A 19221-nucleotide genomic window follows, 5' to 3' on the forward strand; every position below is an offset into this window, starting at 1 on the left:
TAATCTTGTTGTTTGTTGATTTAATTTAATTGCGAAATGAGAAATGTTGCTAAGTTAAGGTGATTTTCCGTTATGTATTTGATTTAAGACTTCCGTAACTGGTTAAGAACAGCGAAAAATTTGATAAGATTGAGATGCATATCACTGTAGTTGATTGATTATTAAGTGCCAAATGTGACAATTCAATTGAATTTTAAGTGCTAAATGGGGTGATTCAATGGATTTTTAAATGCCAGACGGGGAGATTATTATTATATGCCAAAAGGGGCGATTCAATGGACTTTCAAGCGCCAAATGGGACGGTTACTATTATATGCTAAATGGGGACAATTCAATGGATTTTTAAGTGTCAAATAGGGTGATTATTATTATATGTCAAATGGGGCGATTCATTGAACTTTCAAATACTAAATGAGACAATTATTATTATATGCCAAATGGGGACGATTAAATGGATTTTTAAGTGCCAAATGAGGTGATTATTATTATATGCCAAATGGGGTGATTCATTATTATATGTCAAATGGGGCGATTAAAACTATTATGTCAATTGAGTGATATTCGGATAATGGTCTACTTGCATTTCATGCATCAACATTGAGTTTTCGATCTTGTGTTTGTTCTTATATTATATTTTAGAGTGATAAATATTTTAAATTAAAAAGAAATGTTTTAGCATAATTCCTTGATGATGGTTGTATATTCTTATTTGATGCTGTAATTTATTATTGATTTTAGTTCATGGTGTTGAAGACTAACCCTTAACCAACATTTTAGGTACCAAAAACATATGATGTATGTCTTGATGTTTTTGCTTGAAGCGCGTACGCAGGAAAAAAAAGGGTTTTGCTGAGTTGTAATTAAATTATTTAACTATTTTTGTTAAGTTCTAGTTATAAATTTATTATGCTTTTCCGTTTTAACGTGACTTTTGAAAAACATACAAACTGAATATGTAATTCACCTTACATGTCAAGTTGTCAACTAATTTAGTGAATAGGTTCCTATATTTAATAACTTGAAAAATCATACGCATTATCTATTTGTCGTCGTTCTTGTAATCATCCATTTGTCAATAATTTTTGAACTTATCTCTTAATTTATTTTGTTTCTTCTAGATGATTTCAACAAACTCGAATACTAGGTAAGACAACTACAAGACTCTAATTAAATTATCCCCCGTCCTATTGTGAAGTGATCAAATTACATTAAGTTTTCTAAAATAAGTTATACTTTTATTTTTATTAACCAATCATTTAAGATTTAAATTTTAATACTTGTTGATGTAAAAAGTTTTACACTCCCATTAAATTACAATCAATTATATGTGTGACTTACACTATAAAAACACGACCCAATTACATGAGTTATGAAAACGGCTACTCATACAAGTAACTGGGTTATGGTGGTTTGGCAGGGTCGGTCTCGGGTGGGGTTTTTCAGAACAGCGAAATCCGATTCCGACCGACCCATACCCATTAGTGTAAACACCAAAGTCAAACTCACTTCATACTTAGATCCAACCCAAAATTGAAGCACAATTTTAACATAGTTCAGATATATATAAGCTTAATTTAGAGAGAAACCTAAAATTTTTCTCCATTGTGTTGTCTGTTGCGCGTCGCTATTTGCCTGAGAAGATCAAACCATAGTTTTCTTCCCAAGGCATCTTCCATATCCGCCGTTGTTGCTCTCTCGTTTTCCATTAATCACCATCTCTAACCTTTAATCATCAAACAAAGCTCACAACAACAATGTTTGAGATTTTTCACCTTCCTTTCGTTTTTTACTTTGTAAAATAAACCCAATTATATTATGTATATTCAAAGAAAACTGCATGTCTTGCAGTAAAATTAATACACGTCAATAACAATTACGCATGACATATGCTTCATCATAATAACCTTACTAGCGAAAACACCGGCACCAATCTCATATATCCCTTTTTTCTACTATGAAATATTATACTCTCTAAACTCTAACCCGTTCATTTTGAAGCACATTTTCTCCATCTCAACATCATTTTCAAGAGTTTGGATCCAGAAAACTCCTTAATTATTCTCATACGAATGCATGCTTTCAAACAATTGTATCATCCAAATGTATATTTTAAACAATACAATCATCTTTTATCAACAAAGACGTGAAAAAGTAATGTCTTTTATCATAGAATTTCTGAACAACCAAAATCATTCATTTCAATGACTAATAAAAGAGACCCAACTTCGTGTTGGAGAATACACATCTAAAAAAGACCCAACTTCGGGTTGGAGAACACACATCTAAAAGGAGTTCGGGTATGCTCCATTTACTCCATTTAGGGTTTGAATGCAAGACATGTGGCAAACAAATATCTAACGGTTGAGATATTTTTCATTTTTTTAAATTTTTCATATTCTCAGAAAAATCCGAAAAAATTTGCATTAGTTTTATTTGATTTTTAGAATTTTTTAGTGCTATTTTTATATTTTTATGATTTTATTTGACAGGTTTTTAGCATATTTTACTTAGTTTTTTTTGTTGTTTTTAAAAGTAAAACTCAAAACTGCTGAAATGTGAGAGATTCTGATGGCTGATTATACATGAGAATTGTCCGGATTATAAAATCCAAAATAGTAAACATGATTCCGGATTATGAAATCCGGAAACCTCAAGGACATTTTTGAAAAAAACGCAGGGCGCGCGAGAATCCTATAGGATTGGAAAAGTAATACTAAAAAAAAAAAAAAAAACATAGAAGGCCCAAGCCCAAAACAGTGATGGGTTCACCAAAATGATTACATTACACATTTCATTGAGAAGCCGCCTCTCACAGCCACTTCTTTTCTCTCTCGCAAACCTCTCTTTAGCGTTTCTAAAACCCTTTCACTCATTTCTATGCTTTTTCTTCTCTAAATCCATATTCTCTAACTACATTCCTTCATCTCCTATTCTCTCTGGTAATCAAAACCTTCTTCTTTCTTAATTCTCTTCATTTTTTTTGCTACAATTTGATATAATTTTTTTGAATTTTTCATGTGGGTTTTTTGTGTTGTGTGAAATTACGGTAACCCTTTTTTGTGACCATTGTCAGTGACCCTTTTGAGTGTTTGTTGAAATTATGTAGCTACTTTTTTTTGTTTGAAGTGTGAATTTTTAATTTTTTGTTTGGATTTTAAGTAACCATGAATTGTTTTGATTCTGATTGTGGATAAAACTGATTAAAAATTTAATCTTTTTGGTAATTTAAGGTTAAGTGTGAACTTGTATTTGTATTTGTATTGGTTTCATATTTAATTATTTGATGATGATGATGTTATTTGTTCCATGGTTTTGTTGAATTCATGTTTAGGTTTATGGTGGTTTATGGAGTTTGAAGTTGATTATATATATTATTGTTTATTCATTTATTTTGATTTTTGTGAGACGGGTTTCGATTATTTTTAATTATTGTGAAATATTTGTACCGGTTATTATGTAGGTTACGTTTCCTCTAAAAAAAAAAAGATTTTTTTTATGTTGGTTTTTTGCGCCCGTTTATTGATATGGTTGTTTGGATTATGCAGTGGGAGAAAATGGCTGGGAAATCGAACAAGGGGAGGAACAGAAAAGGGTCAAATACTGCTGCTGTTGCTGTCGCCACCGCTGCCGTGTCCGGTGGTGTAGAAACGGCTATCCAAGCTGATGTTCCGGCAAATGATAACGTGGAAGCTGTCACAGAAGTTGCGAATATTGATGCAGTAGAAGTTGCAGCAGTGGGCGATGGAGCTGTTGTGAGTTCAGAGGTGAACGAGAATGAAGCAGCGAATGAAGAGAATCAGCCCAAGCAAGGTGAATCTGGTTCGAGAACTGATTTTGTTTTGCATGAATGGGTAGTTGAAGGCGAAACACGCGCCAAATGTCTCGAGGCAAGATGCGCGCGCCAAATGTCTTAAGGCAAGATGTGCGCGCCAAATGTCTTGAGGCAAGAAGTGCAAACAACAAAAAAAAAAAACTGTATTTAGGAAACACCCCGAATTTCTGGACGAAGTATCGGTACCAACTAATTTTTTTTATTTTCTATATAGAAATAAATTAATGTAAAAATGCATACCTTATTTGAGTGTATCTTTAACAGTTTTAAATTGTGGTCTGCAATGACAATTGCGGCTGCAGTCGGTTTCAGAAGTCTTCGCGACCACATCGTGGCTGCAATTCTGGCTGTATCAGTATGTGATTTTCTTCAATTTCGGTAATTGCAACGTAATTAATATCATGACTGCAATCATGATTTAGAACCATTATTTAAGTGTTGGTCGGAAATCCCAAAACTGAATTTTGATGCCCAAAGTAGATTGACTACCCTTCGGGCTTGCTTGGTTGTTTGTTACTTTGTGAACACATTATTGGTTCATGCTTTGCTGTAGAATTTTGATACTAAAATGTTCCGTGACATTGGGCAAAACTAAACCAAAAAATAAATGAATTGAATGCACCTCATAGAATTTTTTTTTGTTACTCAACTTGTTGTCGTATAGTAATTTAAACCTAATTTCGACAGACTCTTTGCCATGTCATTTTTTCTTTTGACTGCATGAAATAACTTATGCTATTTGTAACTTCAATTTTATTGGCGCATAATATTCTCATTTGTAAAATTGATGTAATCAATCTGTTTGAAATCTAGAATCTCATCAATTTTAAACACACGCCGTCTGGGTCATTTTTGTAAATCTGGTTGGTCTTTATTTGTGAAAAGAAATATCAACTGTAACTATGTAATTTTAAATGGTAAATTCGTCCTTACCGACGTCATATGAGAAACCAAGAGCCGCTCCCCTGTCATTAGGTGATTGTGCAGGTTTTCTCATATTTTATACTATGCACTTTTTTTCGATAATTTATTCACTCCAATTGTGGTTATTAATGAAAACTTAGTCAAATTTATTTCATTTTTTCTGGTAATGGATTTGATAGGATTTCATTCACTTAATAGCTAATATATTTCCCATCTTGATGGTGCAGGTGATCTTCAGCTATACCCTGTTTCTGTCAAAACACAAACTGGGGATAAACTTGAGCTTCAGGTGAGCTGACTTCATCATGAAGCTATTGACTGACATGCATTCTTATTGCCGTAAAATCTGTTTGATTTTTGCATTGACCTTTTGAACTATTCATCATATCAAATTTACTATTTGATTATATATCATGGAATTCATTTTCTAAGTTGTTTAATTGTTTTACAGTTGAATCCAGGAGACTCTGTGATGGATATAAGGCAGTTCCTTCTTGATGCTCCAGAGACATGTTTTATTACATGCTATGACTTACTACTGCACACAAAAGATGGATCCACTCATCATATGGAAGACTATAATGAAATTTCTGAGGTAGCTGATATTACTACTGGCGGTTGCTCCTTGGATATGGTTCCTGGTATGAACTTTTGCTCCTGCACTAATATGATATTTAGTTGCAAGTGTATTACAAATTACAATGTAATATTGATGTATTTATAAACCGTCTTTGCAGCATTTTATGATGATAGATCTATTAGGGCTCATGTTCACCGTACAAGAGAATTGCTTTCCCTTTCCAACCTCCATGCTTCACTCTCAACTTCACTTGCTCTACAGAATGAGGCAGCACAAAATAAAGCTGCAAATGCAGCTGGTGTGTACTAGTTTTCCTACCCTTAATTGAATTTTTCGATATTAACTTGCTTATCTATACCTTCTCTGAAATATTTAGTTACTAGTCTGCTTCTGCATTTGCTAAAACAGTGGATGCCGCAAAACCCGAGGTTCCCGAGCTTGATGGGCTTGGTTATATGGAGGACATCTCTGGTTCATTGGGTAATTTATTGTCATCCCCATTAAAGGATATTAAATGTGTAGAAAGCATAGTGTTTTCGTCATTCAATCCTCCTCCAAGCTATCGAAGGTAACTCAAAGAACATCCTCTCTAGTTAATATCATTTCATGGGTGTGTTTAGTTTATTTATTTATTAAGGATGCTCTCTGGTATGCAGGCTTGTTGGAGATTTGATTTATTTGGATGTGATAACTCTCGAGGGAAATAAATATTCAATTACCGGAAGTACAAAAATGTTTTATGTCAACTCAAGCTCGGCAAACACTCTTGATCCAAAGCCAAGTAAAGCTACTTCTGAAGCAACGACTCTTGTTGCTCTCTTGCAGAAGATTAGCCCCAGGTTCAAAAAAGGTAGTGAAGTGTGCTTGTAGAGTAACTGTTTCACACATAAATCTCTCAACTTTACCTTACAACCCAAACTTATTCTGCATCTTTCAATTTTGAAGCATTCCGTGAAATATTGGAGGGCAGGGCTTCCGCCCATCCTTTTGAAAATGTCCAGTCTTTGCTGCCACCTAATTCTTGGCTTGGCTTGCACCCGATTCCTGGTAAGCTCAGCCTCTTACAGTTTATGTCATCAGTGTTCATGTTACATTTTTATTTCGCAGTAGTTCTGCTCCAGGATTTGGATGCTATTGCTGCTTATTTTACCTTCTGTGTTCGGTTGTATGTTTTCCTTATTTGTTATCCATAATGGTCAACTTTTAATGGAAAATATATCTTTTATCCCATATAATGTTTTGATCTAGTTGATAAGTAGTTTCCACTCAACCAATTGGGGCATGTGATGCTATGACCTGATAATCGTGTGATGAATAAATTTCAACAATTATTTTTGTCGATAACTAGATGGAATCAATTTTTTTAAGATTTCATCCTATCCGGTAGCTTTTTCGAATGGATCTGAAAATTTGCAGTAATGATGAAGGATGATTGAGAAAATGCTGTTGCTTTTACTTAGTGTGATATAATTAATGCTAACAAGTGCATACTAAGAATTCTATAGAGTTGCAAATGTTGCAATGAATGAGTGAATACAAGAGGAGATAAGAGTAAGTGAATGCGTAAAGAGAGAAAGTCGGAAATGGAATAGTACCAACTGACTGAAAGATGGTATAATTGTTCCTAAGAGGTTCAATTGTACCTCAGAAGAAAACCAATAGATATGCCACCTAAGGAGTTTGAGGAAATCATGAAAAGCTCTAACCTAAATTATTAGAAAGGATCTAGATACAAATAGCCTACTTGGTCTTTTACGAAACACATAAAGCCAAATTTGCCTTTTAAGACTAAAGATTTGGTTGTTTGGTATGTTATCGTTGTTCTATATGCTTGTATATGATTTGAAAGTCAACTCCACAGTAGCTTGAAACTATGAGAACCTTCAGGTTTTTTATATTTGAACTATAGATTGGCTTGATATATTTTGTAATATAGTTTGGTGTGTTGGCAGAACACAGACGCGATGCTGCCAGGGCTGAGAATTCCTTGACTCTTTTATATGGAAGTGAGCCAATTGGCATGCAAAGAGACTGGAATGAGGAGCTGCAATCCTGTCGAGAATTTTCTCATACAACTCCCCAGGAGAGGTACCTTCATTTTCTCTCATTCATAGATTGATAACTTCGGAAGTATGCTTGTTCTTTAGTTTATCTGATGGTTATGCCTTGGTACCCTTCATAATCTCTTGGGTGATCTGTTTATCGCAGGATTTTGCGTGATAGGGCACTTTATAAAGTGACATCAGACTTTGTTGATGCTGCCATTAATGGTGCTATTGGAGTGATCAGTGGCTGTATCCCTCCAATAAATCCAACCGACCCAGAATGCTTTCACATGTTAGTTGTCTTTAATTGTTTTAATTAAGGCTTAAGCAATTTGTTTAATGTGTTTTGAAATTTTGAAAATTGATCTTCAGTGGAAGTTGAATAGTACATTTTTCTTCTTTGGGATTGGGAGGTATTGAAAATATTCATCATCTGGCCCTACATTTTTCCTTGTGAAAGAAGCAGTCCATATCTTAATGACTTGACTGTTCCCAGAGAACGGTACATGGTTTTGGCAAACGATACCATGGCATTATGATGTAATATCATTGTGTTTATAAATCCTTTTCAGATTGTTGTTTTTCGAAACTCTTGCTTTGGTGTTATATATGTGATATTGCACTTGAGTTTTCCTTCGAACTAGGAATGCTTTTTGACTCGTCACTGTAATTTTGATGATAGGTATGTGCACAACAATATTTTCTTTAGTTTTGCTATTGATGCTGACCTTGAGAAGCTGTCGAAGAAACATGCGGACAGTAATTCAAAAACATCCAGCTCAAGCATTTCGCTACCTTCTTCTGATAAGGTTCCCAATGGAAGGAAAGAGGATGGTTCAAGTTTGGAAGACACAGAAACCACTCAAGACATTTCTCCTGAAGTGCTGGCTGAAAATGAGCAAGCCACATATGCTTCAGCAAACAATGATTTGAAGGGCACCAAGGCTTACCAGGAAGCTGATGTCCCTGGACTTTATAATCTTGCCATGGCAATAATTGACTACAGGGGTCACAGAGTGGTAGCTCAGGTGTGTAATAAAGCTCAAATTCACCTATTGCTAACTTTCTCTTTTCACATGAAACGGTGGTCATTTATTATTTGGTTCACATGTTTATTAAATCAGTTTACTACTGTTGCACGCTTGTGTCTAAGAAGCACATATGTGATTATTATGTGATTTTACCTATACGTTTCCTTTTTGGGATAGTTGATTTATGAGATGACATAGCCTCTATGGCCAAATGGTCTCCAGTCACTGCAAGTTGCCATCTTCACTCTTCTATCAAGGAAGTTTATGCCTATAAAATAGAAGTTTAATATTAAATTGTTTAACATGAGTAATGTGGTGGATGTTATACTTGAAATTTTGATTCATTGTTTGTAACTCATGAATCCTTGTTCTCAATTCAAAATGCTGTTTTGATTTTGAATTATATATTGTGCTGCAGAGTGTTTTGCCAGGCATTCTCCAAGGGGACAAGTCAGACTCTCTCTTGTATGGCTCTGTCGACAATGGAAAGAAAATCAGTTGGAATGAAGGTTTTCATGCTAAGGTAAGAAGGGTGGAGAATTTAATTTAGTAATTAGTGATGCTGTTAGTGATTTGAAACCGTTGTATTTATTGTGTGATATTAAATAGTAAACAAATTTTTTGGAAAGGGAAATATGTGTTTAAAGTTGCATTATCTTTATATATTAATTTTAACTATGTATTCTTTTTAGCTGTGTTCTCTATCAGATAGATTTTTTTTTTTTGTATATCTTCTAAGCTTTTATTGTGTTAGGTGTCAGAGGCTGCCAAACGCCTTCATCTGAAGGAACATTCAGTCCTTGATGGATCAGGAAATGTTTTGAAATTAGCTGCACCAGTGGAATGCAAGGGGATTGTTGGGGGTGATGACAGGTAGTTGTTTTTGTTTTGTTATAATTATAGCGTGTGTTGTTTATTGGTGTCATCTCTGTAGATTTGCGAGGCTATTGTAGGAGAGTTATAATATCCAACTACATCGAAGATTTTGATTTGAAAATTGGTCATATATTTGATTTTTTTTAACTCCACTCTTGCTGTTTTTTGTATGTTATTTGTTTTCGAATATATGTTATTAACAGTAATAGATTCGAAGTTAGTCATGGATTAATTATCCTCCCCTCTATTTCCCCTGAACCAACCAAACCCCAAAATAAAAATATCCTTCAGCTCATAGAGCTGTGACTGCGTGCCCAAGTATATTGCCGAAATATTCACAAACTTCAGACTATCCTCTATCTACCTCTCGGTGAATTTGACACCATCATTATGCAGGCAACATAATACCTTTATATATCTCCCTCTCATATGCTCCCTATTTTTGTTTAAAACACTGGTTTTGCTCCATGCTTGAGCTAATCTCGCATTTGGAATTTTGTCCGTGTTTTCTCTGGGCCTTCCTACGTATTGGGCTTTATCCTAATCAATAAATGATTGTGCTGGTGCTATGCACTGATGCTCTACTCTTTCTGTAAAATGATCAGGCATTATCTTCTGGATTTGTTGAGGGTGACACCTCGGGATGCCAACTATACTGGACCCGGTTCTCGATTTTGTATCTTGAGACCCGAATTAATTAATGCCTTTTGTCAGGTATGTATTCCACCATAGTGCGAATAATATATGGATTTTCTTTGTATATCAAATTTATGCAGCTGGCTCTTTGTTGGAATAGGTTCAAGCAGCTGAGGCATCAAAGCCCAAGGACATAACTTCTGAAGGGGCGGAAAACATTTCCACTGAGTCTCAAAATGCCACTGATGAAGACAAGCCAGTAAGTAGAATCATACCCCTTCTATATATATATATATATATATATATATATATATATATATATATATATATATATATAATGTGTTGTGTGTATGTGTGTTTTGTTACAATCCTACTATCACAAAAGTTTTAGCTGTTGGGTGAAAATACACGAAATATTTTTTGTATTACATCTCAATTACTTTCTCTGAAGCAAAGTCACATTTGGCTTGAAGTGTGGACAATGCAGTATTGATTAAAGAAATCTTGTTTGCTCTCCTTTTTTATAATTAATTTTCGTGCTGTTGTTTATAATGGCTATCTAATCTTATTATGATTTCTTTCCGGTTGCCTCTGAAAAAAGTGCCTGTGCTTTTGTGATTTGATTAGTCGTCTTGTTGAGCAACCAAAACCATCTTGTAAGAATATCATATTTTTGGTATAAGATTAATTAATTGATTGCTTTCTGCAGGATTTAACAAAGGAAGAAAAAACTGAGGATGTCAAAGAACAAGCATCTGCATCTAATGAAGCTTCTTGTTGTAAGGAGGATATTGTTTTCAATCCGAATGTCTTCACTGAATTCAAACTCGCTGGGAGTCCAGAGGTTTTCTTTAACCTATATCTTTGCCTACTTCTAACTACATATTTATCTGCTTGAAAACATCATGAAACTTCTTACAGTATTTTGTGATATTCTTACATGGCTCTGTCTAATCATATTCTCTAGGAAATAGCAGCTGATGAAGAAAGTGTGAGAAAAGTTAGTCAATATCTTACTGATGTTGTACTGCCGAAGTTTGTACAAGACCTATGCACACTAGAAGTTTCACCTATGGATGGCCAGACATTAACAGAAGCACTCCATGCTCATGGAATTAATGTTCGCTATATTGGCAAGGTAAGCATTGTATTTTTTAGTTTAATTGCTGTAAGTAATAATTTATTTTGATAGCTGGTCAAGTGAATCGCGTGCCATTTTATTTGATATATCTTTCCTTGTCTTTTGATAGACATTTATTGTACTATTCCTGATTTGCCCATGTTTTTGTGAAGGTGGCTGGGGGAACTAAACATCTACCTCATCTGTGGGATCTATGTAATAATGAGATTGTTGTCAGATCAGCGAAACATGTTATCAAGGTGATAAAACTGTCTTAAGCATTTCATTCTCCTCTTTTTTTCCTCTATCATTAGCTAATTTGAAATCTGAGAATTCTCTGTGCTCTTCTAATTGACGTGGGAACTCAAGTACTCTGAATAATGACGGGAATCATCAAATGCATAGTAGTCTTCTATAATAGAATGGGAATTCTGTGTCTTCATTTTTGTGGAAGTATATTTTATGATATTTTTAATTATTAATCACGAACCTTTTAATTATTGATTTGTATAACTTGCAAGTGTTTGAGTGTTTAATCTGCCAGTTCTTGTTTGAAGCTCCAAAATTATCCTAAATGTCTTTCGTGATCAAGAAATATTTTTAGCTTTTAGTAGTTTGTTATTATAGATAGTTTAGGTGTTACTGATTTTGTTCCTAATTATGAGGGACGCCTATCATGTCTCCCTTGCATATATAGCTTTACAGATCCTTTTTAAATTCATAATGAGGTCATTCAATTTATTCAAGTACTCTGTTTGATGTTAACACGGTGTGTTATGCTGAGTATAAGCTATATTCCAAAATTAACATTCTGATAAGTCTGCTTGCATGTGCACATAAATGATGTTTAAGTGTATCTTCTGAGATGAGTGGAAAATCATGTTCTGTTTGCAGGACTTATTGAGAGAGACAGAGGATCACGATCTTTCACCGGCAATATCTCATTTCTTGAACTGCCTATTCGGAAATTGTCAAGCTTTTGGTGGAAAATTAGTTACTAATCTCACACAGTCCAGAACTACTAAAAAGGTATATCCTGTATGGTTGAAAACGAAGATAACTGCTACTCATGTTTTCCTAATTTGTTGGTTCATGTTTAACGCGAACCAGTGAATTAACCTGTAAACTTCTCCTTCTCTTAGGTTTTATATGCAGCTTTTGTTTTCCTGTAAACTTTATAATCTGTGAAGTAACCCATTGCTGTGTTTGTAATCCTTACTCTTCAATGTACAGGATCATGCCGGGCATCGGTCTCCAGGAAAGAGTTCCAAAGGACATGTACGGTGGAATGGCAGGGCATCTTCAAGAAAGACCCAACCTTCATATATGAATATGAGCTCTGACACTCTTTGGTCAGAGATTCAAGAATTTGCAATGGTCAAATATGAGGTACCGATTATCTACGTGTTGTTCAATTGTTTTAATTGAATGTGGGGGGCTTGGCTGTGCAGTTGTCATTTTGGGAACTGCACCAGATCTATATTATTTGTTGAGTTCTATCTAAAATATGTAATTTCAACTTAAATTCCTTTTAGGCACAAGCAAATTAGACAATAATGCTCGTTTTGTGTTTTTATTTTGTATATTCTGTAACTCTTTTTATTCGTTTTGTGTTTTTATTTTGTATATTCTGCAACTCTTTTTATACATGTCTATCTTTTGCAGTTTGAGTTGCCAGAGGATGCAAGGTCGCGTGTTAAGAAAATTTCTGTTCTTCGTAATCTCTGTCTGAAGGTAGGTACATCATCATGATCATTTGCAGTTTAGTCATTTCATATTTGAATTTGTTTGAGGTAAATAGTGTTAGACTTATCATGGTAACTTTCATAATCTTTTAATAATCCCAATAGCATAAAGGTGTTGAAAAGTTCTTTCTTAATATTTGTTCACAATTTATTTAATTGATCTTTTAGATCATGTAAAACACTTCCTCCTTAACCTTGTAATTCTTAATTTATTTCAGAAAAGATACAATGTGATAGAACTGTTCTTTCCATTTTATCATGTTATGAAAATAGTATTAATTTTTTAAAATTTACAATACTGTAGGTATTTTGATCTTTCTGATTTTACTCTCCTAGAATACATGTTTATACTTCGTCTCAGACAATATTTTTAAAAATTTAGTTAGATTGCAATATTAGTTGCTTTATAGTGTCAGACAATACATGTTTTTATAGTGTCTTTTACCATTTTGCCACTGAGGCCTTCAATTTTATTGCTTTTATATTAGTGTTAGTGACATACCTTGACACTGTTTGCTTTTCAGGCCGGTATAACCATAGCAGCACGTAAATATGATCTTAGTTCTCCAACACCATTCCAAACTTCAGATGTATTTGATCTCCGTCCTGTGGTCAAGCATTCAGTTCCTTCATGCTCTGAAGCCAAGGAACTTGTGGAAACTGGAAAACTTCAATTAGCTGAGGTTTTAACCATGCTTCATATTTCTTTTTTATTTTTATTGAAAGTAGTATAATTAATTCTCCATCCGTTTCAAAATTCGTATCATTTAAGGTTTTTATACAGATTAATAAAGGCAATAAAGTTGTCAAGAGGACATGACTCTTGCATGAATGCAATGTGGAATATAATCCTTTGCAAGCAGTGTACACAGTTTTAATTAGAAAGCATATTTGCAAAATAATAATTAATTCTACCTTGAAAAGTGAAATGACATTCATTTTGAAACAAATAATTAATTCTAGACTCTTTGTGAAACTGAGGGACTGCATTTTAAGTGAAAAGAAGTGGACTGGTATTGGGTTGTTTGGGTAGGTTTTAGCATGTCACTGTCAGTTTTCAGTACAGACCTCTTTGCAAATGTTTATGAATGGAGTGATACGTTTATGTACAGTTGAAGTTGTGGTTACTGGTTAGTATATTTTGCATTATTATCAGTCTCTTCAACTTGGAGAGAATTGTTTTGGATGAATTTGTGTTTAGGCTAACCAAAACCCAAATATTTCAATACTACCAGACTATCTTCCTAAGTTGACATTTTTTTTTTGAAGGATCCTAAGTTGACACTTGTAGATGTTTAATTCAGAAATTATGGACATTTGGTAAAAGATTATTTTGTGTGAATGCTAATGTGTAAGTTTTGTTTGATGCAGGGCATGCTCAGTGAAGCCTACACGTTATTTTCGGAGGCATTTTCCATTTTACAACAGGCATGTAATTCAGTAATTTTGTTTTTCTCATTGATGAGTTTCTTGTGCATAAAATAATTGTTGTTAAATAACCTGCAGGTTACTGGTCCCATGCATCGGGAGGTTGCTAATTGCTGCCGGTATGTCAATACTTATTTCTGTCATGTTGTCATATAATCTTTAATGCTTTTCTAGTTCAATTACAGTTTTTACTTCATCTGCAATTTTGCTTGCCATGCTGGTTTAGACCTGGGATAATTGATGTCACTTACTCTCATTTGTGATTTTTGAGTTTCTTACCTTTATAAGATTCATGCCTAATAGAAATTCAGTGTTTCTAATTTTAAGTTGATTTATTTGTGTGTTGTGCATTTGATCTCAATAGAAATGTTTAAATTTCAGGTATCTTGCAATGGTTTTGTATCATGCTGGAGATATGGCCGGTGCTATTATGCAACAACATAAGGAGCTAATTATAAATGAACGCTGTCTTGGTCTAGATCATCCTGACACCGCTCACAGGTATTTTCCATTTTATTTATTGTTTTAACCTTTTGCAAATGGTCGTATTTGTTGTAATTATGCCAAGCCACATTGGTATCGTCACTCTGGCCAACAAAACAAAATTGGGAATCGAGATGTGTATATGATTTCAGAAACTTGACTCTTCAGACCTCTAAAACTAGAAAAGATCAAAAGCCAGTGTCACTGTCAACCATTCATTCTGGTTCATTTTTTTTTTTGGGATCTCCTTTTCTGATTGATGCATGTCTTTACTTGTTAACTTCTCATTTTTCTTATATTGTTGGTTGTTTGATCATTTTATGGTTAGTATTTGAATGATGTGTTGGCATATTGTATGTCTAATAGAAATTTGATTATGTTACACTTTTTAGTTTGTACATAATTTACCAATATACTTGGCTTATATTGTTTTATATATTTCCATATATGTATATTCGTAAATGCACATGTACAAAACCTGGTTCTACCCAGTTGGATCACTAAACCTTGAACCTCTCATAATTGGTTCAAGGACTGCTATAGTTTTCAAAAAGTTTAGGGTATAAATTTTTTGTAATTGAACATTTTATGATCCATATTATTGTTGGTGCAGCTATGGAAATATGGCTCTGTTCTACCATGGACTCAACCAGACAGAACTTGCCCTTCGCCATATGTCCCGTGCTTTGCTCTTGTTAAGTTTGTCATCTGGTCCAGATCATCCTGATGTTGCAGCAACTTTCATAAATGTTGCAATGATGTATCAAGATATAGGAAAGATGAACACGGCTCTTCGCTATCTGCAAGAAGCTTTAAAGAAAAACGAAAGGCTTCTTGGCGAGGAACATATTCAAACTGCTGTTTGTTATCATGCTCTCGCCATTGCATTTAATTGTATGGGTGCTTTCAAGCTCTCTCACCAGGTATATGTAGTGGAATGATTGTTTTCTAGTAGTCACAGTGGTCTGGGTGTGGTTGACTGATTTTGACATTTGGTTTGGCAGCATGAGAAGAAAACATATGATATACTTGTCAAGCAACTTGGTGAAGATGATTCAAGGACACGGGACTCACAGAACTGGATGAACACATTTAAGATGCGCGAGGTACAGGTATACATTACCAAATGGAATCCATCAATTTATTTGCAGTACTTAACTACAGAGTGAAAAAATAAGACACTATTACATTAATTGGGGGAATTAAACAATGGTTCACATAAAATCAGGAAACGAATACTGGAAATGAGGGAAGAGAGATGGAGTGTTTTTGTATGAATGCTTGCATTTTTTGTGAGAGGGGGAGTGGGAGAAATATTATTCCAAAAAATGGGAGTACATTAATTGAGATCAATAGTGGTAGATGGAAGGTGGGAAATTAATTCATTGGGTTAGGAGTCGGCTCTAGGTTTGGGTGCCGGAGTGATAGATTATGCACTTGAGATAATTGGTGGCACAATTGATCCAAAAGCCAAGGAGTTAGCTTTAGCTCTAAGGTGGTTTGGGATTTGGCAGGTTTAGTTACCTGACTAGTTCTTTTCCTTGTATTTTTTTTTCTTTTTAAAATTTTCGGGACTATAAATTGTTTTGAAAGTAAAGTCTTGCATTCAACTCATGTATTTACATTTCCCTATTTGTTTTGGCAGATGAACGCTCAAAAGCAAAAAGGTCAAGCTATAAATGCTGCTTCAGCTCAGAAGGCTATTGATATCTTGAAGGTACGCTAAACAACTTCGAATAGTACAAACCTTTGTAGGTTTCATGGTCATTATTTCTCTACTATTTCGTTGGTTTTTCTTTTGTCGGTTAGTCTTGTAGCTTGACTGGGTGACCTGTCAAATATTCAACTTGTATTCATTGTATTCCAACACTCGAGTGATTAGCAACAATCTCTAAGTTTGTACACACTGATAATTTCAAGAAAATGATCATACAAGCTTCCTGATTGATATCTGATTCTACACTTTTTTGATTGCTCTGGCGTAGTTTATTTTCGCTGACTTGTATAAAATGGCAGGCACATCCTGATTTGATACATGCATTCCAAGCTGCCGCTGGGGGATCTGGAAGTTCAGTTGCAGCTGCTAACAAATCCCTCAATGCTGCAATGATGGGCGAAGCTCTCCCCAGAGGAAGGGGAAATGATGAAAGGGCTGCACGAGCAGCTGCAGAAGTCAGGAAGAAGGCTGCAGCAAGGGGCCTCACAGTACGACCCCATGGTGTACCTGTACAGGCTGTGCCACCCCTCACACAGCTTTTGAATATCATAAATTCTGGTACGGCTCCGGTCGCTGCAGACAATGGGAATGCAAATGGAGCAAAACAGGATGAAGATGTAGCAAAGAAGGAAGCAAATGGTGCACAAACCGAAGCAAATGGCCCTCCATCAAGTGATTCAACTGATGCCGAGAAAAGCGCGCCTGTGCAAGAACCGGCCCCGGTTGGACTTGGCAAGGGGCTGTCATCATTGGATAATAAGAAACAAAAATCAAAACCAAAGGCTGGGGCTTGAAATTTTGTACATTAAGCTCTGGTTGGTTGCTGCAATGGTACATTTGTTTGAGATCATGAATTCTTTGATTCATCAGGTACTATGCTCGGGTTTCGAAAAGCGTGTTGAATAGCGGTTAAAATAATCATTTTTTGTGCTCTTTCCTTGTAGGTTTTTGGTAGAATTTAGGCAGCCTGGTTAAGGTGCTAATGATTGTGATGAATACAATAATTTGATATTTTTCTTTTCATAAATGTTTCAGTAAATTACATATTTTGGGATATACAGGGTTAATAAACTTTTGATTTTTGACATGAACCCTTGTATCTTTAACAAGTTTAATTGCCAATTGAATTGAGGCAAATTAAATGCAAAATGCATTTTGTAGAATATTTTACACCAACTTATGATTGATAAATTGTTGTTGGCTTTCTTTTAGAGAATTAGTTTAAATAATTCAAATCTACCTCACTTCATTGGTTCAGGTTGCATCAAATGTAACAAAGTTTAAATATTTCAGCAATGACTTTTGTTTTATTAGTTTTGAGACTTAACAAAGTTTTGCAGTTCAGTAAAAAGAAGTGTTTGCTATTAAAAACACCTCTTTCAAATTTTTCTTTAGTTTCATAAAATTCATATTTTTTTAAGTTTACTTTTTGATTTTTTTTTTGAAGGATTGAAATTTAATGTCTGAAATATGGATATTTTCATTTTAGATATATTTTTTCAGAATGCTTAAATAAAATAGAAATTAAACTGATAAATATCACTTTCAATTTTCAATGTAGTTTGTCAAAAAAAAAATCAATATAGTTGGGTTCGTTTGTTTCATTTTCATAATATTTTTTGTTGCAGAACCCATGTTGAGAAAATTATATCACAAATTAAGTATAAGTAAATATAGGCTTAAAATAATATCATTTAGAATAAAATAAAAACGAAAACTTATCAGATATGTTACCTTAAGCTGGTCTCCAAATAAAGAATCTTGGTCTCAAAATAAAGATTCTAGCTCTTTTCTCTCATGAATAGGTATTGATTCCAAGTGCTATTAAGAGATGCTTGTGAAAGAGGACTTCTGGAGATCAACAAGGAACAACCCGAATTACTTTGAGAGTGAAGTACCATTTGACAGTCTAGAATCCCTTGAGAGTCATATTGTAAGGGCAAAGAAGTCTAATTATCTGAAATGAGTAGAAAACTATAAAGTCGGTGCTAGTGTGCCTCGAATTTATACCGACAAGGAAGAGAGAGCGGCAACACAACTATAAAGTATTTAAAGAATCGTTCTGCTATTATGGAAGAACCTTTCATTGAGGTAGTGCCAATAAAAGCAAGAAGCTAAAGGGTTTTCTGGTTCATTTTATCTGCTCTAGGGGCAGACATCTAGGTTGCTTTGCCTTGTCTCTTTGGTTATGTTTCTTATGCTGTTCCTTTTATGTTATCTTGCTTTCTTTTTCTTTTTCTTTCTTGGAAGCTTTTTTCGTTTGTGAATGTTTTGGATTTTGTCCTCCTTGTCCTTTTGTTCTTATGTCACACACACACACACACAACTTCCCATTTTCTGAAGTATCATTCCAAGTCTGGTATTTGTTTTACTTTCAGCTGGAGATCAGGTTCTCATCAAGCCTTCTAAAAAAAACGACCTCTCGTACGTGGGGTCTGTGAAGAAAATCTTGTTGGGTACAAGCACAAGTGATACACAGGTAACTGTGACTTGGTTTTACAGGCCTAAGCCACCGGTTACGCCAATAAGAAGTTCAATGGTAAGAAGAAGTTCTTATACTCTTCAGAGACATAATCACATAATGCTGAAACCATTATAAGCAAGTGTTTTGTGCATAATTTCAAAAACTACTGTAAGCTTGAAAGTGTCCGCCCTACGGATTTCTATTGTGTATATATATATATATATATATATATATATATATATATATATATATGCTCCTGCCACTCATAGTCTCAAAGCTCAAACATATACCATTGTTATGTGAGTTTTGTTTTTGATATGTAGAACATAATTACTTAGGT

The 19221-nt window shown here is 34.5% G+C and overlaps 1 protein-coding gene across 2 annotated transcripts; it reads left to right on the top strand.

Moving 5' to 3' along the window:
• Nucleotides 1-2780: 2780 nt before the first annotated feature.
• On the top strand, nt 2781-17582 carry LOC11423893 (clustered mitochondria protein). Of its 2 annotated transcripts, none has more exons than XM_024779936.2 (29): nt 2781-2939; nt 3546-3810; nt 4984-5045; nt 5208-5397; nt 5494-5634; nt 5745-5904; nt 5993-6186; nt 6282-6383; nt 7289-7424; nt 7545-7673; nt 8064-8409; nt 8831-8935; nt 9167-9285; nt 9894-10002; nt 10085-10183; nt 10634-10768; nt 10892-11062; nt 11218-11304; nt 11939-12073; nt 12278-12433; nt 12710-12778; nt 13314-13472; nt 14161-14217; nt 14296-14336; nt 14599-14718; nt 15314-15623; nt 15705-15812; nt 16346-16417; nt 16717-17582. In XM_024779936.2, exons 2-29 carry the CDS (start codon nt 3555-3557, stop codon nt 17209-17211), a joined length of 4263 nt encoding a protein of 1420 aa, XP_024635704.1. In that variant the 5' UTR covers nt 2781-2939; nt 3546-3554; the 3' UTR covers nt 17212-17582. The 2 variants fall into 2 exon arrangements, with proteins under 2 accessions (XP_024635704.1, XP_024635705.1); XM_024779937.2 differs by having other exon boundaries at nt 15705-15806.
• The last annotated feature ends 1639 nt before the right edge of the window (nt 17583-19221 follow it).

This window comes from Medicago truncatula, chromosome 3, assembly GCF_003473485.1.
Source record: "Medicago truncatula cultivar Jemalong A17 chromosome 3, MtrunA17r5.0-ANR, whole genome shotgun sequence".
Lineage (NCBI taxonomy): Eukaryota > Viridiplantae > Streptophyta > Magnoliopsida > Fabales > Fabaceae > Medicago > Medicago truncatula.

What these genes read in the sequence shown, in the direction of transcription:
- LOC11423893 (XM_024779936.2), top strand. Translation starts at nt 3,555, where the DNA reads ATGGCTGGGAAATCGAACAAGGGGAGGAACAGAAAAGGGTCAAATACT. An exon ending in GACCCAGAATGCTTTCACAT is followed by an intron (nt 7,674 to 8,063) that starts GTTAGTTGTCTT and finishes TTTTGATGATAG; the next exon opens with GTATGTGCACAACAATATTT. An exon ending in ATGAAGGTTTTCATGCTAAG is followed by an intron (nt 8,936 to 9,166) that starts GTAAGAAGGGTG and finishes TTATTGTGTTAG; the next exon opens with GTGTCAGAGGCTGCCAAACG.